Here is a 23258-nt window from a genome sequence, read left to right on the forward strand (position 1 = left end):
CAACGATGTCGCTAATGATGCCGGATGTGTGTCACGGAATCCGTGACCCCGGCAATATATCGTTAGATATGTCGTTGCTTGTAACTGGGCCTTTAGTCTTCCGATACCTTCCCAGTGATAATTTCTTTGCCGTTACTGCTGTCTTTTGCACTTTTTTAGTACTTAGCTCTGTTAAATGGTAGGGTTTCTGCCCTGTTTTTTTTGTTTCCATAGAATTTAGCAGTGGATCCACAGATAAAAACTTTTCTCCTGGGAATACCACATTAAACCTCCTTATCGGCCACCTCTTGAGTCCTGGGACCTTAACCTGGTTTTGGAGGCTTTTCAGCTTCCCTTTTTTTGAGCTCATCAAGGAGATTTCAACACTGCTACTGTCCTATAAGGTAGCTTTCTTTATAGCCTTTACTTCAATTAGAAGGGTTTCAGAACTGGCTGCCCTTTCTTGTCATCCTCTCTACCTTGTGCTTCATCAGGATAACGGAGTGCTGAGGCCGGTTTCAACTTTCCTTCCGAAGGTTGTTTCCGTCTTTCTTGTTAACGAGTACATTGTATTGCTTTCCTTTTTCCCTACTGCGTCTCACCCAATGGATAAAAGACTGCACTGTCTGGATGTGGTCAGGGCTGTACGGTACTACTTATAAGTCAACCCCCTCCTCCCGTTTAGGCAATCTGATTCGGTCAAGCCGCTTTGAAAGCAAGTATTTCTTGCTGGATCAGGACGGCAATTGTTCAAGCTTATAAGTCAAAGAGCGCCCCTGTTCTCCATGGTAGGGGCTTCCTGGGTGGTCCATCACTGGGGTTTGGTCCTGCAGCTCTGTAAAGTGACTACCTGGGCATCAGTTCATACATCTTCAAAATTTGGTTTAGCAAATGCAAATTTAGACAGGAAGAATTTGCAGGCAGCTGTGGTTCAGGCCTCCACTTAAATCGCTCTAGTAAGTTCATATTTTTTCCCACTCTGGGGACAGCTTTAGGATGTCTCATGGTTCTTTCTCTTCCAGTGAAGCAATCGAGAAATTTAGATTTTTGGTACTCAACGTAAAATCTGTTTCTCATTAGTCTTTATTGGGGAACACAATAATTGCCTTTGTTGCCAGTTTGGCATGATTTTTACGTTGTCCTTCTCTTGTTATTTCTTTTTCTCCTCTTACTGCTTTCTTACAAAATTGAGGAGGCTGTCTCCTGTGGAGGAGCCAGTTTTTAAGTTCATGTAATACTAATGTCAGGCCTCCAGGTGGCAGCAGACTATCCATAGTTTTGTGTCTCCCAACGAAGACTACCGAGAAACAGATTTTCTTTGTCGCTCCATTGGGAGACCCAGACAATTGGGTGTATAGCTATTGCCTCTGGAGGCCACACAAAGTATTACACTTAAAAGTGTAAGGCCCCTCCCCTTCTGGCTATACACCCCCAGTGGGATCACTGGCTCACCAGTTTTGTGCTTTGTGCGAAGGAGGCAACACATCCACGCATAGCTCCACTTTTTAGTCAGCAGCAGCTGCTGACTATGTCGGATGGAAGAAAAGAGGACATATATAGTGTCCCCAGCATGCTCCCTTCTCACTCCACTGTATGTCGGAGGTGTTTGTAAGGTTGAGGTACCCATTGCGGGTACGGCGGCAGGAGCCCACATGCTGATTCCTTCCCCATCCCTTTTTACAGGGCTCTGGGTGAAGTGGGATTTACCGGTCTCCAGGCACTGAGACCGTGCTCCATCTACAGCCCCTGGAGAAGATGCTGGATGGAGCGGAGTACATCAGGGACATGGCCCTGCTTCCTCAAGGTACTCTGTGTCCCCGTGCATTTGGCGCTCACACCGCAGCATGCTGGGTGTTGTAGTGCGCCGGGGGACATCAGCGCTGCGGCGCCTGTGCCATGGCCTCATTCAGCTTTGCTGAAGCAGGCTCACTTATGGGAATTGGTCGCGCCGGCCGCTGGGACTGCGGCGCGGCTGGCACTTGTAGTGCGCCGGGGACTTCAGCGCGGCCTGCGCTTTTACGGCGGCCGCGCTGATAACTAGAGTCCCCGGCTTTTGCGGCCTGCTTCCGTTCGTTCCCGCCCCCAGACCTGCCAGTCAGGAGAGGGGCGGGACGCTGGCCACTTCCAGGAATCGGTCACGCCGGCCGCTGGCAGCGGCGCGGCTGGCACTTGTGGTGCGCCGGGGACTTCAGCGCGGCCCGCGCTTTTACGGCGGCCGCGCTGATAACTAGAGTCCCCGGCTTTTGCGGCCTGCTTCCGTTCGTTCCCGCCCCCAGACCTGCCAGTCAGGAGAGGGGCGGGACGCTGGCCACTTCTATGAATCGGTCGCGCCGGCCGCTGGAACTGCGGCGCGGCTGGCACTTGTGGTGCGCCGGGGACTTCAGCGCGGCCCGCGCTTTTACGGCGGCCGCGCTGTTAACTCGAGTCCCCGGCTTCTGGGCCTAGTCTCCCTTCGTTACCGCCCACAGCCCTGACAGTCAGGGTAGGGGCGTGACGCTGCATAGAGCAGAGCTGAGAGCTGGAGTATGTTTTGCATACTCCACCCCTCTCACTGTGTGCACTGTGAATCCGGATTCCCGCACTTTCTCAGGCACGCCCACGGCTTCCTTCTCTACAAGGACACCGGCAGCCATTAGTGTCAGTTTCTGTACGATACAGAGACAAGTGTGGAAGACCCTGGCATTCTGATAGTCACACAATCGCTGTAACAGGCGTTAAGCAGCACCTGTGGTGCTAACCCCACTAGTGCAGAAGTGCACTTATAGATATGCTTGTACTATATACATTGCACTGTTTGGTCGCACGTTGTATATACCCTCCTGGATTATGCGGAGGAGTTATCAGCATATTCTCTGTGTAAAACAAAGGTGCAGAACCACATGTTTTTCTATACAGCTGGTACAGCATGTACGGCTATACGGCCGGCAGGTACATAGACTCCCATTGTATGCACTAATGGCCAGGGGATGAGGACGGTGTCTGCAGTATTTACTGACAGTTTTTCTGAGACTATGGCTATGATACTAGAAGCCTAGCAGTCCGGACATGTCTCTCACAATATGGGCACTGTTGAATCATTGATCCATGGCCCCCCTCAGTGTGAATAACTAACAGCTCCGGGAATGTCACACGCATCCCAGAGTCACGGCTCTGCACGGACGTCAGTCCCAGACAGCCTAAGTGGGCTCGCTATGAGCGGCCTCGGTTTCATCAGGGTCCTACCAGAGGACTCTCTGTGTAATGAGGCGGAAGTAGCGGCTCAGGATTCTGATCCTGAGACCGCTCTCAATCTGGATACACCTGATTGTGACGCCATAGTAAATAATCTTATAGCGTCCATCTATAGAATGTGGGTTATTTCTCACAGCTCCTCCAGTGGAGGAGTCAGCTTCACGTATTTTTCTGGACCACTCTGCCTTCAGAGAGGCAGTCCAGGAACACCACGCTTATCTAGATATGCGCTTCTCCAAACGGCTTAGGATACACGTTATCCCTGTCCCCTGACTTGGTCAAGGACTGGACCCAATGTCCCGAGCGGCATCCTCCAATCTCCAGGCTTGTAGCTAGATCCATAGTTGCAGTGGGAGATGGAACTGCAAACTCAAAGATGCCACTGACAGACAGATGGATCTCTGGTCGAAATCCATCTATGAGGCTGTCGGCGCACCGTTGGCTCCGGCATTCTCTCCCTTGGGGCACTCCAAGCTATTTCAGCTTGTCTTACACAGATTGACACGGTTACACGTACATCTGTGCCGCAGGTGGCATCCTTAACCTCTCAAATGTCTGCATTTGTTTCTTACGCGATTCAGGTTGTCCTGGACTCTGCGAACCGTGCGGCGGTAGCCCCCGCTACTCCGTGTTTTTAAGCAGAGCCTGGTCTGCTCGTTAAGTGAATGGAAGGCAGATTCTGCTTCCAAAAAAAAAAAAAAGGTTGCCTAACCAGTTGCCTTTTTCTGCTGACCGACTGTTTGGTGAGCGTTGGGTGTAACCATCAAACAGTCCAGGGGTAAGGATTCATCCTTTCCTCAGCCCGGACACAACAAACCCCAACAGAGCAAGAGGCAGTCGGGGTTTTCGGCCTTTTCGAGGCTCGGGCAGGTCCCATTTTTCCTCGTCCAATGTGGACTCAAAAGGATCAGAGGAGCTAAGATTCTTAGCGGGCTCAGTCTCGCCCAAAAAAGCGACAGTCTGAAAACCCGCTTCCAAGGCGGCTTCCTCATGACTTGCGGCCTCGGTCGGTAGCAGGCTCTCCCGCCTTGGCGATATTTAGCTGCCATAGGTCAATGACCATTGAGTGTGAGACATTCTGTCTCACGGGTACAGGATAGAGCTCACTTCTCGTCCTCCAACTCGATTCTTCAGAATTTCTCCACCTCCCGGCCGGGCCGCTGCTCTTCTGCAAACAGGGGGCACTCTATAGGCAGAAAGAGTGATGACCCCCGTTCCTCTTCAGGAACAAGGTCACGGTTTTTACCCCAAATTCTTTGCGGTACCTATAACAACGGGCCGTTCCGTCCCGTTCTGGATCTAAAAATGCTCAGCAAGCTCGTGGACACCAGGCGGTTCCGGATGGAATCCCTCCGCCATGTCATCGCCTCAAGGTCCCAAGGATATTTCCTAGCATCATTAGGCATCAAGGATGCTTATCCACACGTGCCGATTGATCCAGAGCACTAGCGTTTCTACGCTTCGTTATAGGAGACGAACACCCTCTGTTCGTAGCTCTACCTTCCGGCTAGCGACAGTCCAACTGGTCTTCGCCAAGGTCAGGGCAGCAGTAGTCACAGTCCTGCACTCTCAGGGTCACTCTGTGGTCCCGTATTTAGACGATCTACTTGTCAAGGCACTCTCTTAGGAAACATGCCAACACTGCCCGAACGTTGCGCTGGAGACTCTCTAGAGTTTTGGGTGGATCATCAACTTTTTAAAGTCAGATCCGACCCCGACCCTATCGATAACATATCTAGGCATAGAGTTTCTTACTCTCTCAGCGATAGTGAAGCTGCCGCTAGACAAACAGCATTCACTACGGGCTGCAAGCTCTTCTTTAAGAACCAGTCGCACACATTGAGACGCCTCATGCACTTCCTACGTAAGATGGTAGCAATGGAGGCAGTTCCTTTCGCGCAGTTTTACTGCGTCCACTACAATGGGACATTCTCCGCCAATGGGACGAGGAGTCGACGTCCCTCAACAAAGTCGTCGTTCTTTCTCAGGCGGCCAAGGAATCTCTACGGTGGTGGCTTCTTCTCACCTCTTGGTCAAAAAGAAGGTCCTTCCTATCCCCGTCCTGGGCGATAGTTACGACAGACGCGAGTCTATCAGGGTGGGGAGCAGTTTTTCTCCACTACAGCGCTCAGGGTACGTGGACTCAGCAAGAGTCCACTCTTCAGATCAATGTTCTTGAACACAGAGCAGTGTATCTTGCCCTACAATCCTTCCAACAGCGGCTGGAAAGCAAGCATATCCGACTTCAGTCGGACAGCTCCACAGCGGTGGCATACATCAACCACCAAGGAAGAACGCGCAACCGGCAAGCCTTCCAGGAAGTCCGGCAGGTTCTGATGTGGGTGGAAGACACGGCATCCACCATATCCACAATTCACATCCCAAGTGTGAAAACTAGGAAGCTGACTTCCTAAGTCGCTGAGGTGTGGCCGAAAGAGTATGGTCTCCTCACCCGGACGGGTTTCAGGAGATCTGGCGCCGCTGACAGAGGCCGGACGTCGATCTAATGGCGTCACGGCACAACAACAATGTGCCAGCTTCATGGCACGGTTTCACAATCATCGAGCTCTGGCGGCAAACGCCTTAGTTCAGCATTGGTCGCAGTTCCAGCTACCTTAGGTGCCACCTCTGGCATTGTTGCCCAGAGTACTGCGCTAGATCAAGACCGACTGCGGCCGCGCCATCCTCGTCGCTACAAATTGGCCGAGGATGTTGTGGTACTCGGTTCTGTGGTGCCTCACGGTAGGCTAACCGGGGGCACTACCAGACCAATCAGACTGGCTGTCTCAAGGGCCATTCTTCCATTTGAATTCTACGGCCCTCAACCGGATGGTGTGGCATTGAGTCCTGGAACCTAGTGTCGTCAGGATTACCTCAGGACGTGGTTGCCACCATGAGACAGGCTAGCATACCAACGTCCGCCAAGATTGACCACAGGACGTGGAAGATGTTCTTATCTCGGTGCTCGGCGCAGGGTGTTTCTCCCTGGCCGGTTGCATCGTCTATGTTTCCTTCCTTCCTGCAATCTAGGTAGGAAAATGGGTTGTCGCTCAGTTCCCTTTAGGGACAAGTCTCAGCGCTATCTGTATTTTTTCAGAAACGACGACTTCCTCAGGTACGCACGTTCCTACGGGGAGTTTGTCTTCTCAGCACTCCGTACAAGCGGCCGTTAGAGCCCTGAGATCTGAACAAGGTTCTAATTGCTCTCCAGATGCCGCCTTTCGAGCCTTTGAAGGATGTCTCCCTTCCCGTTTTTCACGGGAAGTGGCCTTCTAGTAACGGTCTCGTCTCTTAGGAGAGTTTCCGAGCTAGCAACGCTCTCATACAAACTCCCTTCCTGGTCCTTCACCAGGACAGGGTAGTTCTGCGTCCGGTTCCGGAATTTCTCCCTAAGGTGGTATCCCATTTTCATATCAATCAGGATATCACCTCACCTTCTTTGTGTCCTCGTCCAGTCCATCAATTTCAGAAAGATTTGCATCTGTTGGTTCTGGTGAGAGCACTCAGGTTCTACTTCCCGCATGGCGCTCCTGCGCCACCCGGATGCACTCTTTGTCCTTGTCGCTGGTCGGCGTAAACAGTCGCAAGCTTCCAGATCCACCCTTGCTCGGGGGCTCGAGGAACCAATTCTTGAAACCTACAGTTCTACTGGGCTTCTGGTTCTCTCAAGGCCGAAGGCCCATTCTACCAGAGCCGTGGGTGCATCCTGGGCATTACGGCACCAGGCTACGGCTCAGCAGGTGTGTCAGGCACCCACCTGGTCGAGTCTACTTACTTTTACCAAGCATTATCAGATGCATACCTACGCTTCGGCAGACGCCAGCCTAGGTAGATAAGTCATTCAGGCGGCGGTTGGCCACCTGTAGGAGAGGGCCGTTTGACGGCCCTATCATGAGGTATTCTTTTACCCACCCAGGGATTGCTTTTGGACATCCCAATTGTCTGGGTCTCCCAATGGAGCGACAAAGAAGAAGGGAATTTTGTTTACTTACCGTAAATTCCTTTTCTTCTAGCTCCAATTGGGAGACCCAGCACCCGCCCTGTTTTCTCGGGGTTTTTCTGTTTTTTCGGGTACACATGTTGTTCATGTGGTATGGTTCAGTTCTCCGATGTTTCCTCGGATTGAATTGGTCTTTAAACCAGTTATTGGCTTTCCTCCTTCTTGCTTTGGCACTAAAACTGGTGAGCCAGTGATCCCACTGGGGGTGTATAGCCAGAAGGGGAGGGGCCTTACACTTTTAAGTGTAATACTTTGTGTGGCCTCCAGAGGCAATAGCTATACACCCAATTGTCTGGGTCTCCCAATTGGAGCTAGAAGAAAAGGAATTTACGGTAAGTAAACAAAATTCCCTTCTTATGGTACCAAATATCTACATTTGATGGTACTGTGATCACGCCCCAATATCTTAGCAATATCAAGAGTGCTGCATCACTATATAAGATTTATAACAATTTTTTTACTTTTCAAAGTCAGATAAATCTACTTTTGGTCCATTTTGCCTGCGGAAAACAGGTTGCCTAATAATTCTGCACACCTTAGTGAAGGGTGTTAATGTCCTTTGGACACATCCTTCGTCATTACACAAATACACATAACCAGATATTCTTCATCCAATAAATATTAAAGTTTATACAGCTTGGAGTTAGAAAACCTGCATAAAAATTATATAGTTAAAATACTCATTTGCCTAATAATTATGCAACAAAGTGAGTCAATTGTGTTGTTAGTATGTACCCTGTGTGCACAAGTGTGCTTGAATTTTTCTGAATCCAGCCCTTCCATCTTCCTCTCAGACTCCTACCCCACTGTCTTATTTCTCTTATTTAAGGTTATGCAACTCTGTTAACTCATTTTATTAAAACTGTACAGTTTTACCTATAAAAGGGGTTGTCCAAGTAGTGGACAACCCCTACTGATTCTCATTGTTCGCCCCCCGTAAAAATAAATAAGCCTACACTCTCCTCCGGTGCTTCCGCAGTTCCAGTGATGTCTGAAGTCGCGTTCCCAGGGCCAGTGTGATATTATGACATTCAGGCCCCACGACCAATCAGCATCAGTTTCCTTCACCCCGCCTTCGGAGATTGAGCAAGAAGTCAGTGCACATCCTGCTCAAATGTTCGAAAGCGGGGAAACCGATGCCGGGCACTGATTAGTCTTGGGGCTCGCATGTCATAACAATGTTATGTGGGTCATGGCAACACAACTTCAGACATCACTGGAACTGCGGAAGCACCGGAGGTGAGTATAGGTTTATTTATTTTTACTGGGGTGAACAAGGGCAATGAGTAGCGGTTGTCCAAGTAGTGATCATCCTCTTTAATAGTGAAAAATCCAATAAAAAGTTTACATTTGAAAAAAAAAAAAACAACACATACTCAAGCAATGTAGATAAGTGATTTTCTTCCACTGCAAAGCTTAATTAAAGAGGTTTTGGGAGAATTGTTATAAAATACACATTTAAATATTAAACATTTTTCTAAACACCTTTATTTAGCAAAAAGGCATGCTTGATGTAGTGCACTCAGTCAGGATTTTACAGATCACAATTGCCATAAATCAGTGTTCACCTGTCCTATATTTCAGAGGACACGCAGTAATACGGGCTATAGGATTAACATGTGCTCAAGACATATACGCTAGGTCAGAGCAGTGTCTTGTCAGGAATTTTGAACTTGCATTCCTCTGTTCAGTCAGCCTGACAGGGCATTGAGTGGAGTGGACTTCAGGAGAAGATAAACCCCTTTAGTGCAGTGTAGGGGGAGTACGTCTGTCTGGCAGATGCTCTTCATGCTGTTCATCCTAGGATGGCTTCATACTGCTAGATGGCAGTTGCCATCTTGAAAATTCTGATAGAGTGCAGTAGATAAAGCATACCTTTTTGCTAACTGACTGTATTTAGAAAAATGTTTAATATTTAAAGTATTTTAGTATTTTATGTATTTTATCACATCCAGCCAGTTATAAGCTTATATTATTTGTCTGCTTTATATTGTGGGATTGATAAACATAAATGCAACCATTAAGGAGAACTTTCAAATTGGTTATTCTTGTTCTTTGTAAGATGGTGGGTGGGAAATCCCTTTCAAAAAGACTGTAGTTTTAACAGTTAAAGGAAAACTATAGTCATTACTTAGGAGTCAGTACAAGGTATAGAGATTAACTCTTGGGTGTTCTTTCATTCTCTGTAAATATGCAGATAAGAATGCTAGTTTCACTTATTGGGGTAGCAATCCTAAAAGTAATATTGACTCTTTAACGATCCTTGCCTAATGACTTAGGATAAAAAGCCAAACCAGACACCTCAAAATACCTGTTTACAAATGTAGTGTCTGGTTTGGCTTTTTATCCTTAGTCATGTGGCAAGGCTAGTTAAAGGGTCAATATTCACTAGCGTTCAAGTCGTCTTCCTCTCTGACTATTTTATTTGCATATTTAATTTCTCAGAGGAGCACTGCATGGCCTATAAGTTTCCTTACCCCGGCTTGGCAATTTCTACAAACATCCCCTCCTTAGACCTTCATTCTTTATGCCTTAGGGGTACTTTGCACGCTGCGACATCGCAAGCCGATGCTGCGATGTCGAGCGCAATAGTCCCTGCCCCCGTCGCAGCAGCAATATCTTGTGATTGCTGGCGTAGCGAACATTATCGCTACGCCAGCTTCACATGCACTCACCTGTCCTGCGACGTCGCTCTGGCCGGCGACCTGCCTCCTTCCTAAGGGGGCCGGTCGTGCGGCGTCATAGCGACGTCACACAGCAGGCGGCCAATAGCAGCGGAGGGGCGGAGATGAGCGGGACGTAAACATCCCGCCCACCTTCGTCCTTCCGCATTGCAGCCGGGACGCAGGTAGATGTTCCTCGCTCCTGCGGCTTCATACACAGCGATGTGTGCGGCCGCAGGAACGAGAAACAACATCGTACCTGTTGCTGCATCGGCATTATGGAAATGTCGGACCCTACACCGATGACACGATAACGACGCTTTTGCGCTCGTTAATCATATCAAAAAGGATTTGCACACTATATCGCCTGCGACACCGGATGTGCGTCACTTTCGATTTGGCCCCACCGACATCGCACTTGCGATGTCGTAGTGTGCAAAGCCCCCCTTATGCAACCCCCTCAGGATCAAAACCAATGTATATGTTTTGCCTGGAGAGTTTTGGGTTTTTTATAATCACAAGTCTATGTAAGCTACGGTCATATAGTTGCTCTGCTAAGTACATCCCACCCCAGATTCATATGACAGAATTTTTGTGACTTTTAGTACCAGTTAAGTCGCACAATTTAAACTTAAAGGCCATTTTCCTTTACAGGATTTTGAAGAAGGCAGTTTCCTGCTATCAAAGTGTGATATAGTTCATCTGACACCACATGAAATAGTAATTACTAAGAATGGAGAGAATACAGCTATGTTCTTATTTAAAATGTTCCAGCCTTTCTTAGAAGGTTACCAGGTATGTTTACTCCGTTATACAATTATTTTTTTTTTCGATGTATCAGAACTTAGCATAAATAGAAGACCAATATTTACATGGTGTAGTTTTTGACCCTACTAATTATTTGGTATATATCTACTTTAGTTGTTTTATTTAGCATCGCAATAAATATTTATACTGGCCGTATAAGACGACTCTCATCTTTTCCAGTTAAAATATAGAGTTTGGGATATATAGTACATACTCGAATGTAAGCCAACCCAAGTAATGTCCCCATTGTTTAGTGAAATCCCCTGCTGTAATGTCCCATGCAGTAAGTGACCCATTGTGTAATAATGTCCTCCTGCTGTAATGTCCCCATTGTTTAGTAATTTGCTCTGTCCCTAAAGGTCCAGTCACACTAAGCAACTTACCAGCGATCCCAACAACGATAGGGATCGCTGGTAAGTTGCTAGGAGGTTGCTGGTGAGCTGTCACACTGCGACGCTCCAGCGATCCCACCAGCAACCTGACCTGGCAGGGATCGCTGGAGCGTGGCTACACGAGTTGCTGGTGAGCTCACCAGCAACCAGTGACCAGCCCCCAGTCTCCTAGTTACAGCACACATCAGGTTAATTAACCCGATGTGTGCTGCAGCTAAATGTGCACAGAGCAGGGAGCAGCGCACACTGAGCGCTGGCTCCTTGCTCTCCTAGTTACAGCACACATCGGGTTAATTGCCTGATGTGTGCTGCAGCTACATGTGCACAGAGCAGGGAGCAGCGCACACTGCTTAGCGCTGGCTCCTTGCTCTCCTAGTTACAGCACACATCGGGTTAATTACCTGATGTGTGCTGCAGCTACATGTGCACAGAGCAGGAGCCGGCACTGGCAGTGAGAGCGGCGGAGGCTGGTATCAAAGGTAAATATCGGGTAACCAAGGACAGGGCTTCTTGGTTACCCGATGTTTACATTGGTTACCAGCCTCCGCAGAAGCCGGCTCCTGCTGCCTGCACATTTAGTTGTTGCTGTCTCGCTGTCACACACAGCGATCTGTGCTTCACAGCAGGACAGCAACAACTAAAAAATGGCCCAGGACATTCAGCAACAACCAACGACCTCACAGCAGGGGCCAGGTTGTTGCTGGATGTCACACACAGCAACATCGCTAGCAACGTCACAAAAGTTGTTCGTTACCAGCGATGTTGCTAGCGATGTTGCTTAGTGTGACGGGGCCTTAATGTCCCGTGCAGTAATGAGCCCATTGTTTAGTAATGTCCTCCTGCTGGTTCCCATCTGTCCCCTATCTTGCAGTTGTTTACATACAATAAAAGATATTCTCACCTCTCTTCCATTCCTGAGCTGCCTACAGCTGCTTCTTGCAGTCTGCACACAGACCCCTCCAGCGTCCGGTGCACGGAGCGGCCGCTGCAAGATGTCGTCATGGCTTTACTGCAGTTGAATACTTTACGGCGCCACGAAGCATTCAACTGCAGTAAAGTGCGGCCAATATACAGGGCCGCCGCTACTGTCAGCGCTTTACTGCAGTTGAATGGTTTGTGGCGTCGTTAAGCATTCAAATGTAGTAAAGCCATGACAACATCTTGCAGCAGCCACTCCGTACACCAGACGCTATTACGGAGGGGTCTGTGTGCAGACTGCAAGAAGCAGCTGGAGGCATCTCGGGCACGGAGGAAAGGTGAAAATATCTTTTGATGTGTGTAAAGTGATGACACCCAGCGTATAAGACGACCCCCGACTTTTGAGAAGATTTTCAGGTGTTCAAAAGTCGTCTTATTCGCTGGAAAATACAGTATTTTCTTTTGCTAAAACAGTTCAATAACGTTAACATATTGAATACCCCAAACTGTTGGAATTATTAAAAATACAATTTGGCCCCCAAAATGCAATCTTTTAAATAAACTAGCTAAACGGATGGAAAAATATTAAATAAGTTATGGCTCTTACAAAGCAGGAATAAAGAAAATTGAAAAAAATTACTGTACCAAAATGGGCTGGGGCAGTAAGGGGTTAATACTTCAATATTCGAACACTTTATGCGTCCAGATTGTTTTCCAATATAGGAAGTGCAGTGGATATAAAAAGTCTACACACCTGATAAAATGCCAGGTTTTCATCATGTAAAAAAATAATGTTAAGAAACATTTCAGAACGTTTTCCAAATCTAATGTTGCCCAAATCTGTACTAATCCATTGAAAAATTAACAAATCTTTTCGGGTGGAAAAAGACAACTAAAATAATGTGGTTTCATAAATATGCACACCCTTAAAATAAAGCTTTGTTGAATTACCCTTTGAATTTAGCACAGCATTCAGTGTTTTGGGGTAGGAGTCTATCAGCTTAGCATATCAAGAACTTTCAATCTGGCCCACTCTGCAATATTGCTCCAAATATCTCACATTGTAAGAACATCTCCTGTGTTCAGCCCTCTTCAGGTCACCAACAGATTTTATCGATTCATCTTTAACTTTTTAGCCGAGGCCTGAAGGTTTTGTTGCAGAATTGACAGATACAGAACGCTGAAAAAGAACTCTTACCCTGTGAACCTTTCCGCCATTTTTTTTACACTACTCCAACAAACTTAAATGTATTTTATTGAGATTTTATGTCATATGCCAACACTAAGCAACAAGTATTTGTGAAGGGTAAAGGAATACATGGCTTTCTAAATGTTTTCAATATATAAATCTGTAAATTGTGATGTGCTTTTGTATTTAGTCCCCTGTAGTCCTCTAAATAAAATCCTGAGTGACCAATTGCCTTCAAAAGTCACTTAATTAGTAAATTGAGGCCACTCGTGTATAAATTATTCTTAGTATAACTTATAGCTGTTCTGTGAAGGCCTCGGATGTCAGAACATTAGGGCTCAAGCAGTGTCGTGAAAAGCAAGGAACACACCAGACAGGTCAGTGATAAAGCTGTGGAGAAGAGTAAAGCAGTTTTAGGTTATTTAAAAAAAACAACAACACTCTGAAGATCTAAAGCTTGCTTTACATGGTGCAATTTCGCATACGATATCGTATGCGATTTGCAACGCCCCCATCGTATGTGTGGCACGTTCAATTTGTTGAACGTGCCGCACAAACGATTAACCCCCCGTCACACGTACTTACCCGTCCATACGACCTCGATGTGGGCGGCGAACGTTCACTTCCTGGAGTGGGAGGGACGTTCGGCGTCACGCGGCAGCCGGCCAATAGAAGCGGAGGGGCGGAGATGAGCGGGACGTAAACATCCCGCCCACCTCTTTCCTTCCACATTGGCTGGAGCCACGGGAGTCAGGTAAGATCTGTTCAATGTTCCCGGGGTGTCACACACTGCGATGTATGCTGCCTCGGGAACATTGAACAACCCGACGTGCAATTCGCCAGGATTCAACGACGTGTATGCAATGAACATTTACCGTTCAATCGCAATCGCACGTACCTGTCACACGCTACAATGTACCTTACGATGCCGGATGTGCGTCACTTACGATGTGACCCCCGCCGACACATCGTAAGATATATTGTAGCGTGTAAAGCGGGCTTTACTGGGCACTGTTCAATGCATCATACAAAAATTGAAAAAGTAACTTCAAATCTTCCAAGAGATGGCCGTCCATCTAAACTGATATCACAAGGAAGAACACTAATTAGTAAATCAGTCAAAAAGTCCATGGTCACTCTGCAGGAGCTGCCAGAGATCCACAGCTCAGGTGGGAGAATCTGATCACAGGATAATTATTAAGGGTGCTTTACACGCCGCGATATCGGTAACGATATATCGTCGGGGTCACGTCGTTAGTGACGCACATCCGGCGCCGTTAGCGACATCGCAGCGTGTAACACAAATGAGCGACGATCAACAAGCACAAAAACGTGAAAAATCGTTGCTTGTTGACACGTCGCTCATTTACTTAATATCATTGCTGCAGCAGGTACGATGTTGTTCATCGCTCCTGCGGCACCACACATCCCTATGTGTGACACCGCAGGAACGACGAACATCTCCTTACCTGTGTCCACCGGCAATGAGGAAGGAAGGAGGTGGGCGGCATGTTCCGGCCGCTCATCTCCGCCCCTCCGCTTCTATTGGCCGGCCGCTTAGTGACGTCGCTGTGACGCCGAACGCACCTCCCCCTTGAGGGAGGGATTGTTCGGCGGTCACAGCGACGTCGCAGAGCAGGTATGTGCGTGTGACGCTGTCGTAGCAATAATGTTCGCTACGGCAGCGATCACTACATATCCTGCCACCGACGGGGGGCGGGTGCTATCGCACGCGACATCGCTAGCAATCGCTAGCGATGTTGCAACGTGTAAAGCACCCTTTAGCCGTATACTCCATAAATTTGGTCTTTATAGAAGTGTCAAGAAAAAAGCCAATCTGAAACAACGCCATAAGAAGAGCTACCATGGAAAGGTTTATTTCAAAACATATTCATGTATGTGAATGGCCCAGTCAAAGTCCTGACCTAAACGCCATTGAGAATCTGTGACAAGACTTTAAAATTGCCGTCCACGGATGCTCTTTATCCAATCTCCCAGTGCTAGAGCTATTTTGTAAAGAATAGGGAATTTTTTCATTATCCAGATGTTCAAAGCAGGTAGAGACAGACCTCAAAAGACATTCAGGAGTAATTGCAGTGAAAGGTGGTCCTACAAAGAACTGACTTTGGGGGGGGGCTGAATACAATGCACTTAATAATTTTCCTATTTATAATTGTTAAATATTAAGAAAAACCTATAATTTCCATTAGACCTCACAAGTACTTGCTAAACAGTGTTGGTTTATCAAATTAAAACCCAATAAATATATTTGTTTGTGGGTGTAATGTGAAAAAATGTAAAAAAACGTCATTGGGTATTACCGTATTTTTTCGTTTTATAAGACGTAGCGGATTATAAGATACACCCCAAATTTGATTTGGAGAAAAAAAAAAGTAAAAAAATATGGAGTCCATTTTATGGGGGCAGCAGTGGAGAGCGGGTCACAGGAAGCAGGGGTGGTACTGTTAGGGTGAACTCTTAACCAGAGATCACTAGTTGCCTACTGCCTGGCCGAATTGTTATATACCAAGTGCATGCATAAAAGAATTCACACCAGACAGTCGGATATGAAATCTCTTCTTGGTCACAGTAAAGATGGCACCGAACAGACTGAGGAGAAGCATGCATCCTCTTGATATAGGCTAGGGGCGTACACAAGTTCAGATATGCCCATTTAGTGGGACAGTTTATGAGCTAGCCAATGGGTAGATCCGTGTTGCTGTTGATGGGTGCGTCTAACTTCAGTGGATGAAACCATGGTGATGGGAGGGACGTCATCTGGTGCATCCATGCTGATGGTTTGGTCTGTGATGTCATCTGATCTTTGGGTTGGTCTTCTAGCTTGACCAGGGGTCTTCCCTTATATGGTATCTTCTTTCATTCCTTGCATTCCAAGCAAGGTGTGGAGAACAGGAAATGGCAGCCATCTTTATATCTGTGTCATGTGTATGATCTGAGAGCTGAATTATGTAAGGCAAATCGACATATTTCCCACAATCTCTTGTCAAGAGGTTAATTAAGTATTTGATGGAAAGGTCCTCCTCAACAGTACTGCCATACAGCGATGCTGCGAGTAGTACAGAGGGGAGCCCAGATACTCACTGCGGGGGCTGTGGATGCGGCTCTGCTCTGTGTGGGGCTGCTCTGCTCTGTGCGGGGCTGTTCACATGGCTCTGCTCTGTGCGGGGCTGTTCACGTGGTTCTGCTCTGTGCGGGACTGCTCTGTGCGGGACTGCTCTGTGCGGGACTGCTCTGTGCGGGACTGCTCTGTGCGGGACTGCTCTGTGCGGGACTGCTCTGTGCGGGACTGCTTTGTGTGGTGCAGCTCTGTGTGGTGCAGCTCTGTGTGGTGCAGCTTTGCGCGGTGCAGCTTTCCTCTGTGCAGGGCTGCGAGTTCCCAGCCATTCTGAAGATTTCAGTGGTGAGGACTTCAAATAATAGCGTCTGGAGTCGGTGCTTACGCAGATTAGAGCTTGAGCTGAGAGCTCCATCTGTGCACGCGCCAACTCTAGGCGCCATTATTTGAAAACCTCACTGCCGACATCTTCAGAATGGTCGGTGCCTCACCACCCGCCGCACAGAGCAGCGCCGGCAGCACACCCCATAGCATTGCCCCTGCCATTTTTGACCCCTCTTCACCACCCCCTGGTAAGCTACATTCGGATTTTAAGATGCATTTTTTTTGGGAGGAAAGATGCAAATTTTTGGGAGGAAAAGTGTATCTTATAATCGGAAAAATATGGTAATACTTTTTCAAGGTACTGTTTTGACCTGTCATAATTTCCTCCGCCTTAACTACAGCCTCATTCCAGCTGCAGACTAACAGCACCAATGCATAATGCTGGCTCTACCATCATTTGGTGATGTACAGTGTTTTGGGTTTGCACCAAACATAATATTTTGGGGAATTTTGGCCAAAAAGTTCAATTTTTTTTTAAACATAAATTTTTATTGCATTTTTCAGAATTATTACAATATGTCTAACATTTGAACAAGAATAAATTCACCTTACCAATTTACCCACCCTTGTCTTAACCCACCCTCTTTTAGTCCCACTTTATCCCCCCCAACATTTTTAATACGCTGAACACCAGGTATAAGTCACAAAAGAACACACAGCTCCTCTATATTCTGATTCCCGTTTGAAGCCCTACTTCTCTGAAACCCTCGTCTCGCCCTACTGTTGTGTCTCTACTGCGTGTGTATTTTCAGCTTTCCCAATGTGCCTTGCAAGTCTCCCAGTAGATACCATTCCGTATTAGTGAAAGGAGATACCACTTTCCGTATTTCTGCAACTCCATACTGTTGTACTATAAATCTCTTCCATTTTTTTAAAAGTTTCCCGTTAGCTCGTCCTTATTTCTTTCGGCTTCCAACTGTTCAATATTGAGCAGCTTTTTAATCTGATTGACCACCTCCTCCTCTGACGGAACAGATTCCTCGAGCCATCTGCGTAGTAGGGCCTTTTTCCCTATCATAGCAATATTATGAAAGAGTCTTGGAATCGTGGTCCCCCGTGTATCTCCTCCTCCTTCCTTTTCTTTAGTCCTGTGGTGGAAAATCCATAACAATGGGTCTAGTTCCATTTCCACTTCCCATACTTTTTCTATAAGTGTCTTCATTTTTCCCCAAAATTTCTGACTTTGTGGGCACTGCCAAATCCCATGGTATAAGTCCGTTTTCAGCTGTTTAAATTTGGGGCAATGTTCTATTTTATTCATAGTCTGCTTGGTGGGGATGTTAAAACCATAAATTGCTCTATGCATTAATCTAAACTGTGTGTCCCTCCAGCCCTCATTAATCACCTCCTTCCTCATCCTCATCCATCCCTGCTGTATCTTTTCCCCTGCCTCTGTATCTTTTAGTTGTCGTGCCCATGCTCCCCAGACCTGGTCCGAGTGCAGTGGTACCAGTGCTGTTCTCAGATCTTTGTACAGGGAGAAGATAGTAATCTCCTGTTTATCCTTCATTATAAATTGGTCCATTTCATTCATTACCTGTTCTTTTCTAACATCCCTCAATAGTCCCATTATTCCCTTTTCCACCTGTTTGTATTGTATGATTTGGAATGGGGAAAGCCCGTACCTGTTCACCATCTCCTCAAGGGTCAACCACCTATGTTCCGTTTCATGGAGCAGATCCTTCACCCCACTGATCCCCTTATTTCTCCATTCTAGAAATAGTTTGTTTTCCCTCCCTGCTGGGAATTCCGGAAAATTCCAGATATTTAGGTATTTGGAGATTCGCCAGGACAGGTTAAACTTTTTCCTCACTGCTTTCCACGCCATTATCGTATCCCTACGTACCAGGGAGTGCTTAATTTTCCTCGGAATATTGGCCAATGACGTGTGTAATATTGCCCCCAAGTCCCATGGTCTACAGTACTCACATTTCAATTTTATGTTAGAATAGCTATTTGTCTTCCTCAGCCAGTCTATTACGTGCCTCATCAAGCATGCAAGGTTGTAGCCTCTCACATTTGGCATCTTGATTCCTCCCTTTTCCAGTGGTAGCATTAGTTTTTCCGCCCTAATTCTTGGTCTTTTTCTCTTCCATAGGAAGCTTGTAAATGCTTTATTCAGTCTATTTACATCCGCATGCTTTAATAATATAGGGATAGTCTGCATTGGGTATAGCAGCTTCGAGAAACTCATCATTTTTAAGAGGTGGTTTCTACCTAGCAGGGATAGCGGCAGCCCCTCCCACATCTTTAGCTCTCGTTCTATTTTCTGTATCAACGGTTTGAAGTTTAATTCATAAATGGAGGCAGGCTGCCGTCCCATCTGGATCCCCAGGTATTTAAGGTGGGTTTTTGCTATCGGTATCCCACATATGTTATCCCCTATTCCATAGGTTTTCAGGGATGACATGGTTCGCTCATTCAGAAACAGTATTTCACATTTTGTCTTGTTCAATTTAAAACCTGCCATAGACCCAAATCTCTCTATCTGTTGTATTGTTTTTAAAAGGTCATTCTGTGGTCTATTCATGAATAATATGATATCGTCCGCAAATAGAGCTGAATGTACTTTTTCCATTCCAATGTTAATGCCCTCAAAGCAGTCTCCTCCATTGATCAGTTTTGATAATGGCTCAATGGCTAGATTGAACAAGAGAGGAGACAGCGGGCACCCCTGTCTCGTCCCTTTGGTCAAAGAGAAGGGTCGTGACAACAATCCGGGTGTCGCCACTGTTGCCTGAGGGTTTGCATATAGTATACCTATAAATGTTCTGAATGCTCCCCTGAAGCCCATATTATCTAGGACTGTTTCCAGCCATGGCCACTGCACATTATCAAACGCTTTTTCAGCATCCAACGTGATCATGGCTGGAAATTCCCCTCCTTGTAGATCCCTGTGTCTGATGGCGTCCATTACTATCATGGCCTTTCTTACGTTTGTCACGGCTGCTCTCCCCTTTACAAACCCCGATTGGGTGGGAGAAATTAGCCTTGGTAATACCTCTGCTAATCGATTGGCCATAAATTTGGCCACTAGTTTAAGGTCTTGGTTGATTAGTGAGATTGGTCTATAATTCGTTGGGTTGTCCAAATTTTTGTCTCCTTTGGGTAAAAGTTTTATATATGCAGTGTTAAGGTGGCTAGACATTCCCGTACCCCCTAACATTTTATTAAACATACGTGTCAGCGTTGGTGATATTTCCTCCTTTAGTACTTTATAGAATTCCCCATTGAACCAGTCAGGCCCCGGTGCTTTATGTATACTCAGTTCTCCTATTGTTGTTTGCACTTCCTCTATTGTGATGTCCGCGTTCAGTCTAGTCAGTTCGTCCTCGGTTATTTGTGTAAGTCCTAATGTCTTTAGCCACTCCCTCCCTCCTTCTCTATTTTCATCCCCTTTACTATATAGTTTGGCATAGCATTCCCCCAAGATCTGGTTGATCTCCTGCGGATTCGTCGATTTGGTCCCATCCTGTCTTGTCATACTAGCTATTAACGTCAATGGTCGTCTTCCCTTTGCCAGGTTAGCCAGCAGTTTACCCGCCTTATTGCCAAATCGGTGCAAGTCAACCTCCTGCTGAGACCTTACTAGTTCTTCTCGTTTTCCTACCCACATGTCAAACTCTTGTTTTGCTTCCTTCCACTCTTCTTTTGCTTTTTGGGATTTGTTTTCTAGGTACCTTGTGTATTTCTCTCTCAAACTAGTGCTTGCCTCCTGGTTATGTTTTTGCGTCTGTTTCCTGATTTTGGCTACATGCCCCATCAGTCTCCCCCCTTAATACTACTTTCGCTGTTTCCCAGAATAGCATTGCCTCTTCCTCGTGCCCGCTGTTAGTGCCGCAATATTCCTCCCACCACTCCTTTAATGTTTTAATAAAATCTTTATCTTTGAGTAAGAATGATGGAAATCTCCATATATAATCCGAGCCCCTCTGTATTCTGTCATTTAAGTCTAAGGTCACCGGGCTGTGGTCGGATATAACCATGTTCTCTATGTCTACATCCTTGACCCTGTGCCAGAGTCTTTGGTCTACTAACATAAAGTCAATCCTTGACCATGCTTCGTGTGGGTGTGAGTAGTGTGTAAATTCACGTTCATATGGGTGTTGCGTTCTCCAACTGTCCTGCAGATTTGTGTCTTCCAGTAATTTGGCCATCAAACCCTTTGTATTCCTACTCTGCCTACCTTGTTCCTTGCCATACCTCCTATCCTCCTCTTTCGAAACTACTGCATTAAAATCTCCCCCCACTATCTTATTTGGGTCTACATCCACTCCCAATTTGTTGGTGATAAAGTCAAAGAAGGCTTTTTGTTCAGTATTAGGGGCATATATATTGTGTATGCTAAACTCTCCCTGCGGGCTAGTTAATTTGATATGTATGTACCTCCCACCATCATCACTGTCTTGGGACACTATTTCGTGAGTAAAGTGTTTGTTTATTAAGATCATTACCCCTGCCTTCCTTCCCTGGGATCCTGACCCGACTACCGCACCCACCAATAATTTTTGCATACGAAAAAAATCCCCTTTTTGCAGGTGGGTCTCCTGCAGTAGTGCGATATCTACCTTCAGTCTTTTAAGGTGTCGTAATATCATCATGCGCTTATGTGGAGACTTCAAACCTTTTACCTTCCAAGTGACTAATTTAACCATTATCCCAACATCTCGGGACATTTATGTCGCTATATGTTCTAACTTGTGTGTGTGTTGGCGCCTTTCCCTGGTCTTTTCCCTGCCTTAACTCCGCTGCGTACTGACAACTATGTATTGCCTGGGCGCAACCTTGTGTCCTCTTCTTGGCATTAACTATAAACCTGTTGGCTACCCCCCCAACTGCCCTCAGTTTTCTTTCTGTGTTCCTATAGCGTTGCTTTCCCTGAACCCAACTATTCAACCTAAATCTATGGTCAACTAACAGCCCCTCAACTGTCCCCCCCTTTACAATCAATCGTCTCGTCATTTCCATTTTTTCTGTGATTCTCCTGGCTCCGCAATCCCCTCTCAGCCCCCTAATTAACATTTACATATGGCCTGTCCCCCATTGTTCTGTTATCTAACACACCAGAGCAAGGCCTTCCTGGTCAATAGCCGTGCCAACATACAATACCCCCTCCCTCATTGCCCATACCTATTATTTGTTACCTCTGGTCTCAATTTCACTTCACCTCCCATCAGCATAAGTGACCTGGCTACCAGAAGAGCGATTTATCAGTAGATACTAAAAAGAGAGAAACCCGGTCCCCCATAGATGTTAGGGTCCCCTACAGCCCCGATGGGACAAGGCACCTTGGTCCATATAGATTGAAGAGGCGAGGGGAACTGAAGAGAAAAGAAAGGAAAAGCTTACAAGAGGGGGGGGGGAAAGGAAGTAGGAAGTGGAAAAGGAAATGGAAGAGGAAGTGGAAGTAGGAAGTAGGAAGAGGAAGTTGGAAGTGGAAGAGGAAGAGGAAGTAGGAAGTGGAAAAGGAAATAGGAAAAGGAAGAGGAAGTGGAAGTAGGAAGTGGAAGAGAAAATAGGAAGTGGAAGAGGAAATGAAAGAGGAAGTAGGAAGTGGAAAAGGAAGTAAAAGAGGAAGTAGAAGTGGAAAAGGAAGTAAGAAGTGAAAGGAAGTGGGACAGGAGGTGAAAGGAGGAAGTGGAAGTAAGTAGGAAGTGGAAGTAGGAATTAGAAGAGGAAGTGGAAAAAGAAGTAGGAAGAGGTAGATGGGATGGTAAAGGAAGTGCAAGAGAAGTGGAAGAGGCAGTATGAGGTGGAAGAGGAAGTAGGAAGCGAAAGAGGTAGTGAAAGGGAAAGCAGGAAGCAGAAGGGGAGGCGGAAGAGGAAGTAGGAAGCGGAAGCAGAAAGTAAAGATGCAATAATAAACAGTAGATGTTACTCATCCCCTGCATTCCGTCAGTCCCCTCTCTCTTGGGCCCCTCAGTTCAGTTCAAAAATATCGATTCTTCTCCCTGCAGCCTCTCTCATGGCGCTCCCCTCTTCTGGCCTCCAGGCCAACGCGACGGCGACCTCCTTGCTTTTGGACTTCCTGCATGTATCTCCGTCCCCTCCATCCAGTCGTTCCGGCCCGATGCCCGGCTCTCCTCCTCTCTTCCTTGCCGAGTATGTTGCCTCTCCAGGAAGTCCTCCGTCTGGTTTCTGTTCTCCATCTTCTCCATCCATCTCTCCGCCTCACTCAAGTCTTTCGTCGCAAAAAGGGATCCATCACGTCTTGTTACTCTCAGTATTGCAGGATACAGCAGTTGGAATTTTATGCCTTTACGATACAGCGCGGTACAAATCTTACTAAAGGTTTTCCTTTTGCGTGTAACCTCCGCCGAGTAGTCACCGAAGATCAGCACCTTATGCCCTTGTAGAGACAGTGGGGTCCTCCTTCCTCTAAACGCTCGCAGTATCTCTTCTTTGTCTTTGTATTCCAAGTATTTTATTATCACTTGGCGTGGCCTGGCTGGTCCCGTCACTCCCGTGCTGTCTTCCTTCCCATTTGTTCCTCCTGTGCCTGGACGCTCTCTTACAGGGCCCACTCTGTGCGCTCTTTCCACCCTGCATTTGTGCGTTAGACCTAGCGCCTTGTGGAGCTCTGCTTCACATATGTTGTCCAATTGCCGCATGCTTATAG

At 46.7% G+C, this 23258-nt stretch overlaps 1 protein-coding gene across 1 annotated transcript in view; it reads left to right on the forward strand.

Moving 5' to 3' along the window:
* The window catches only part of LOC142296262 (dihydroxyacetone phosphate acyltransferase-like), a 119446-nt gene that overhangs the window by 72629 nt on the left and 23559 nt on the right, over positions 1-23258 (forward strand). The window contains exon 12 of the mRNA XM_075339632.1: positions 10528-10668. Coding sequence (XP_075195747.1) covers positions 10528-10668 — 141 coding nt within the window. The remainder of the gene's footprint in view (positions 1-10527; positions 10669-23258) is intronic.

Source organism: Anomaloglossus baeobatrachus, chromosome 3 (genome assembly GCF_048569485.1).
Source record: "Anomaloglossus baeobatrachus isolate aAnoBae1 chromosome 3, aAnoBae1.hap1, whole genome shotgun sequence".
Taxonomy (NCBI): domain Eukaryota; kingdom Metazoa; phylum Chordata; class Amphibia; order Anura; family Aromobatidae; genus Anomaloglossus; species Anomaloglossus baeobatrachus.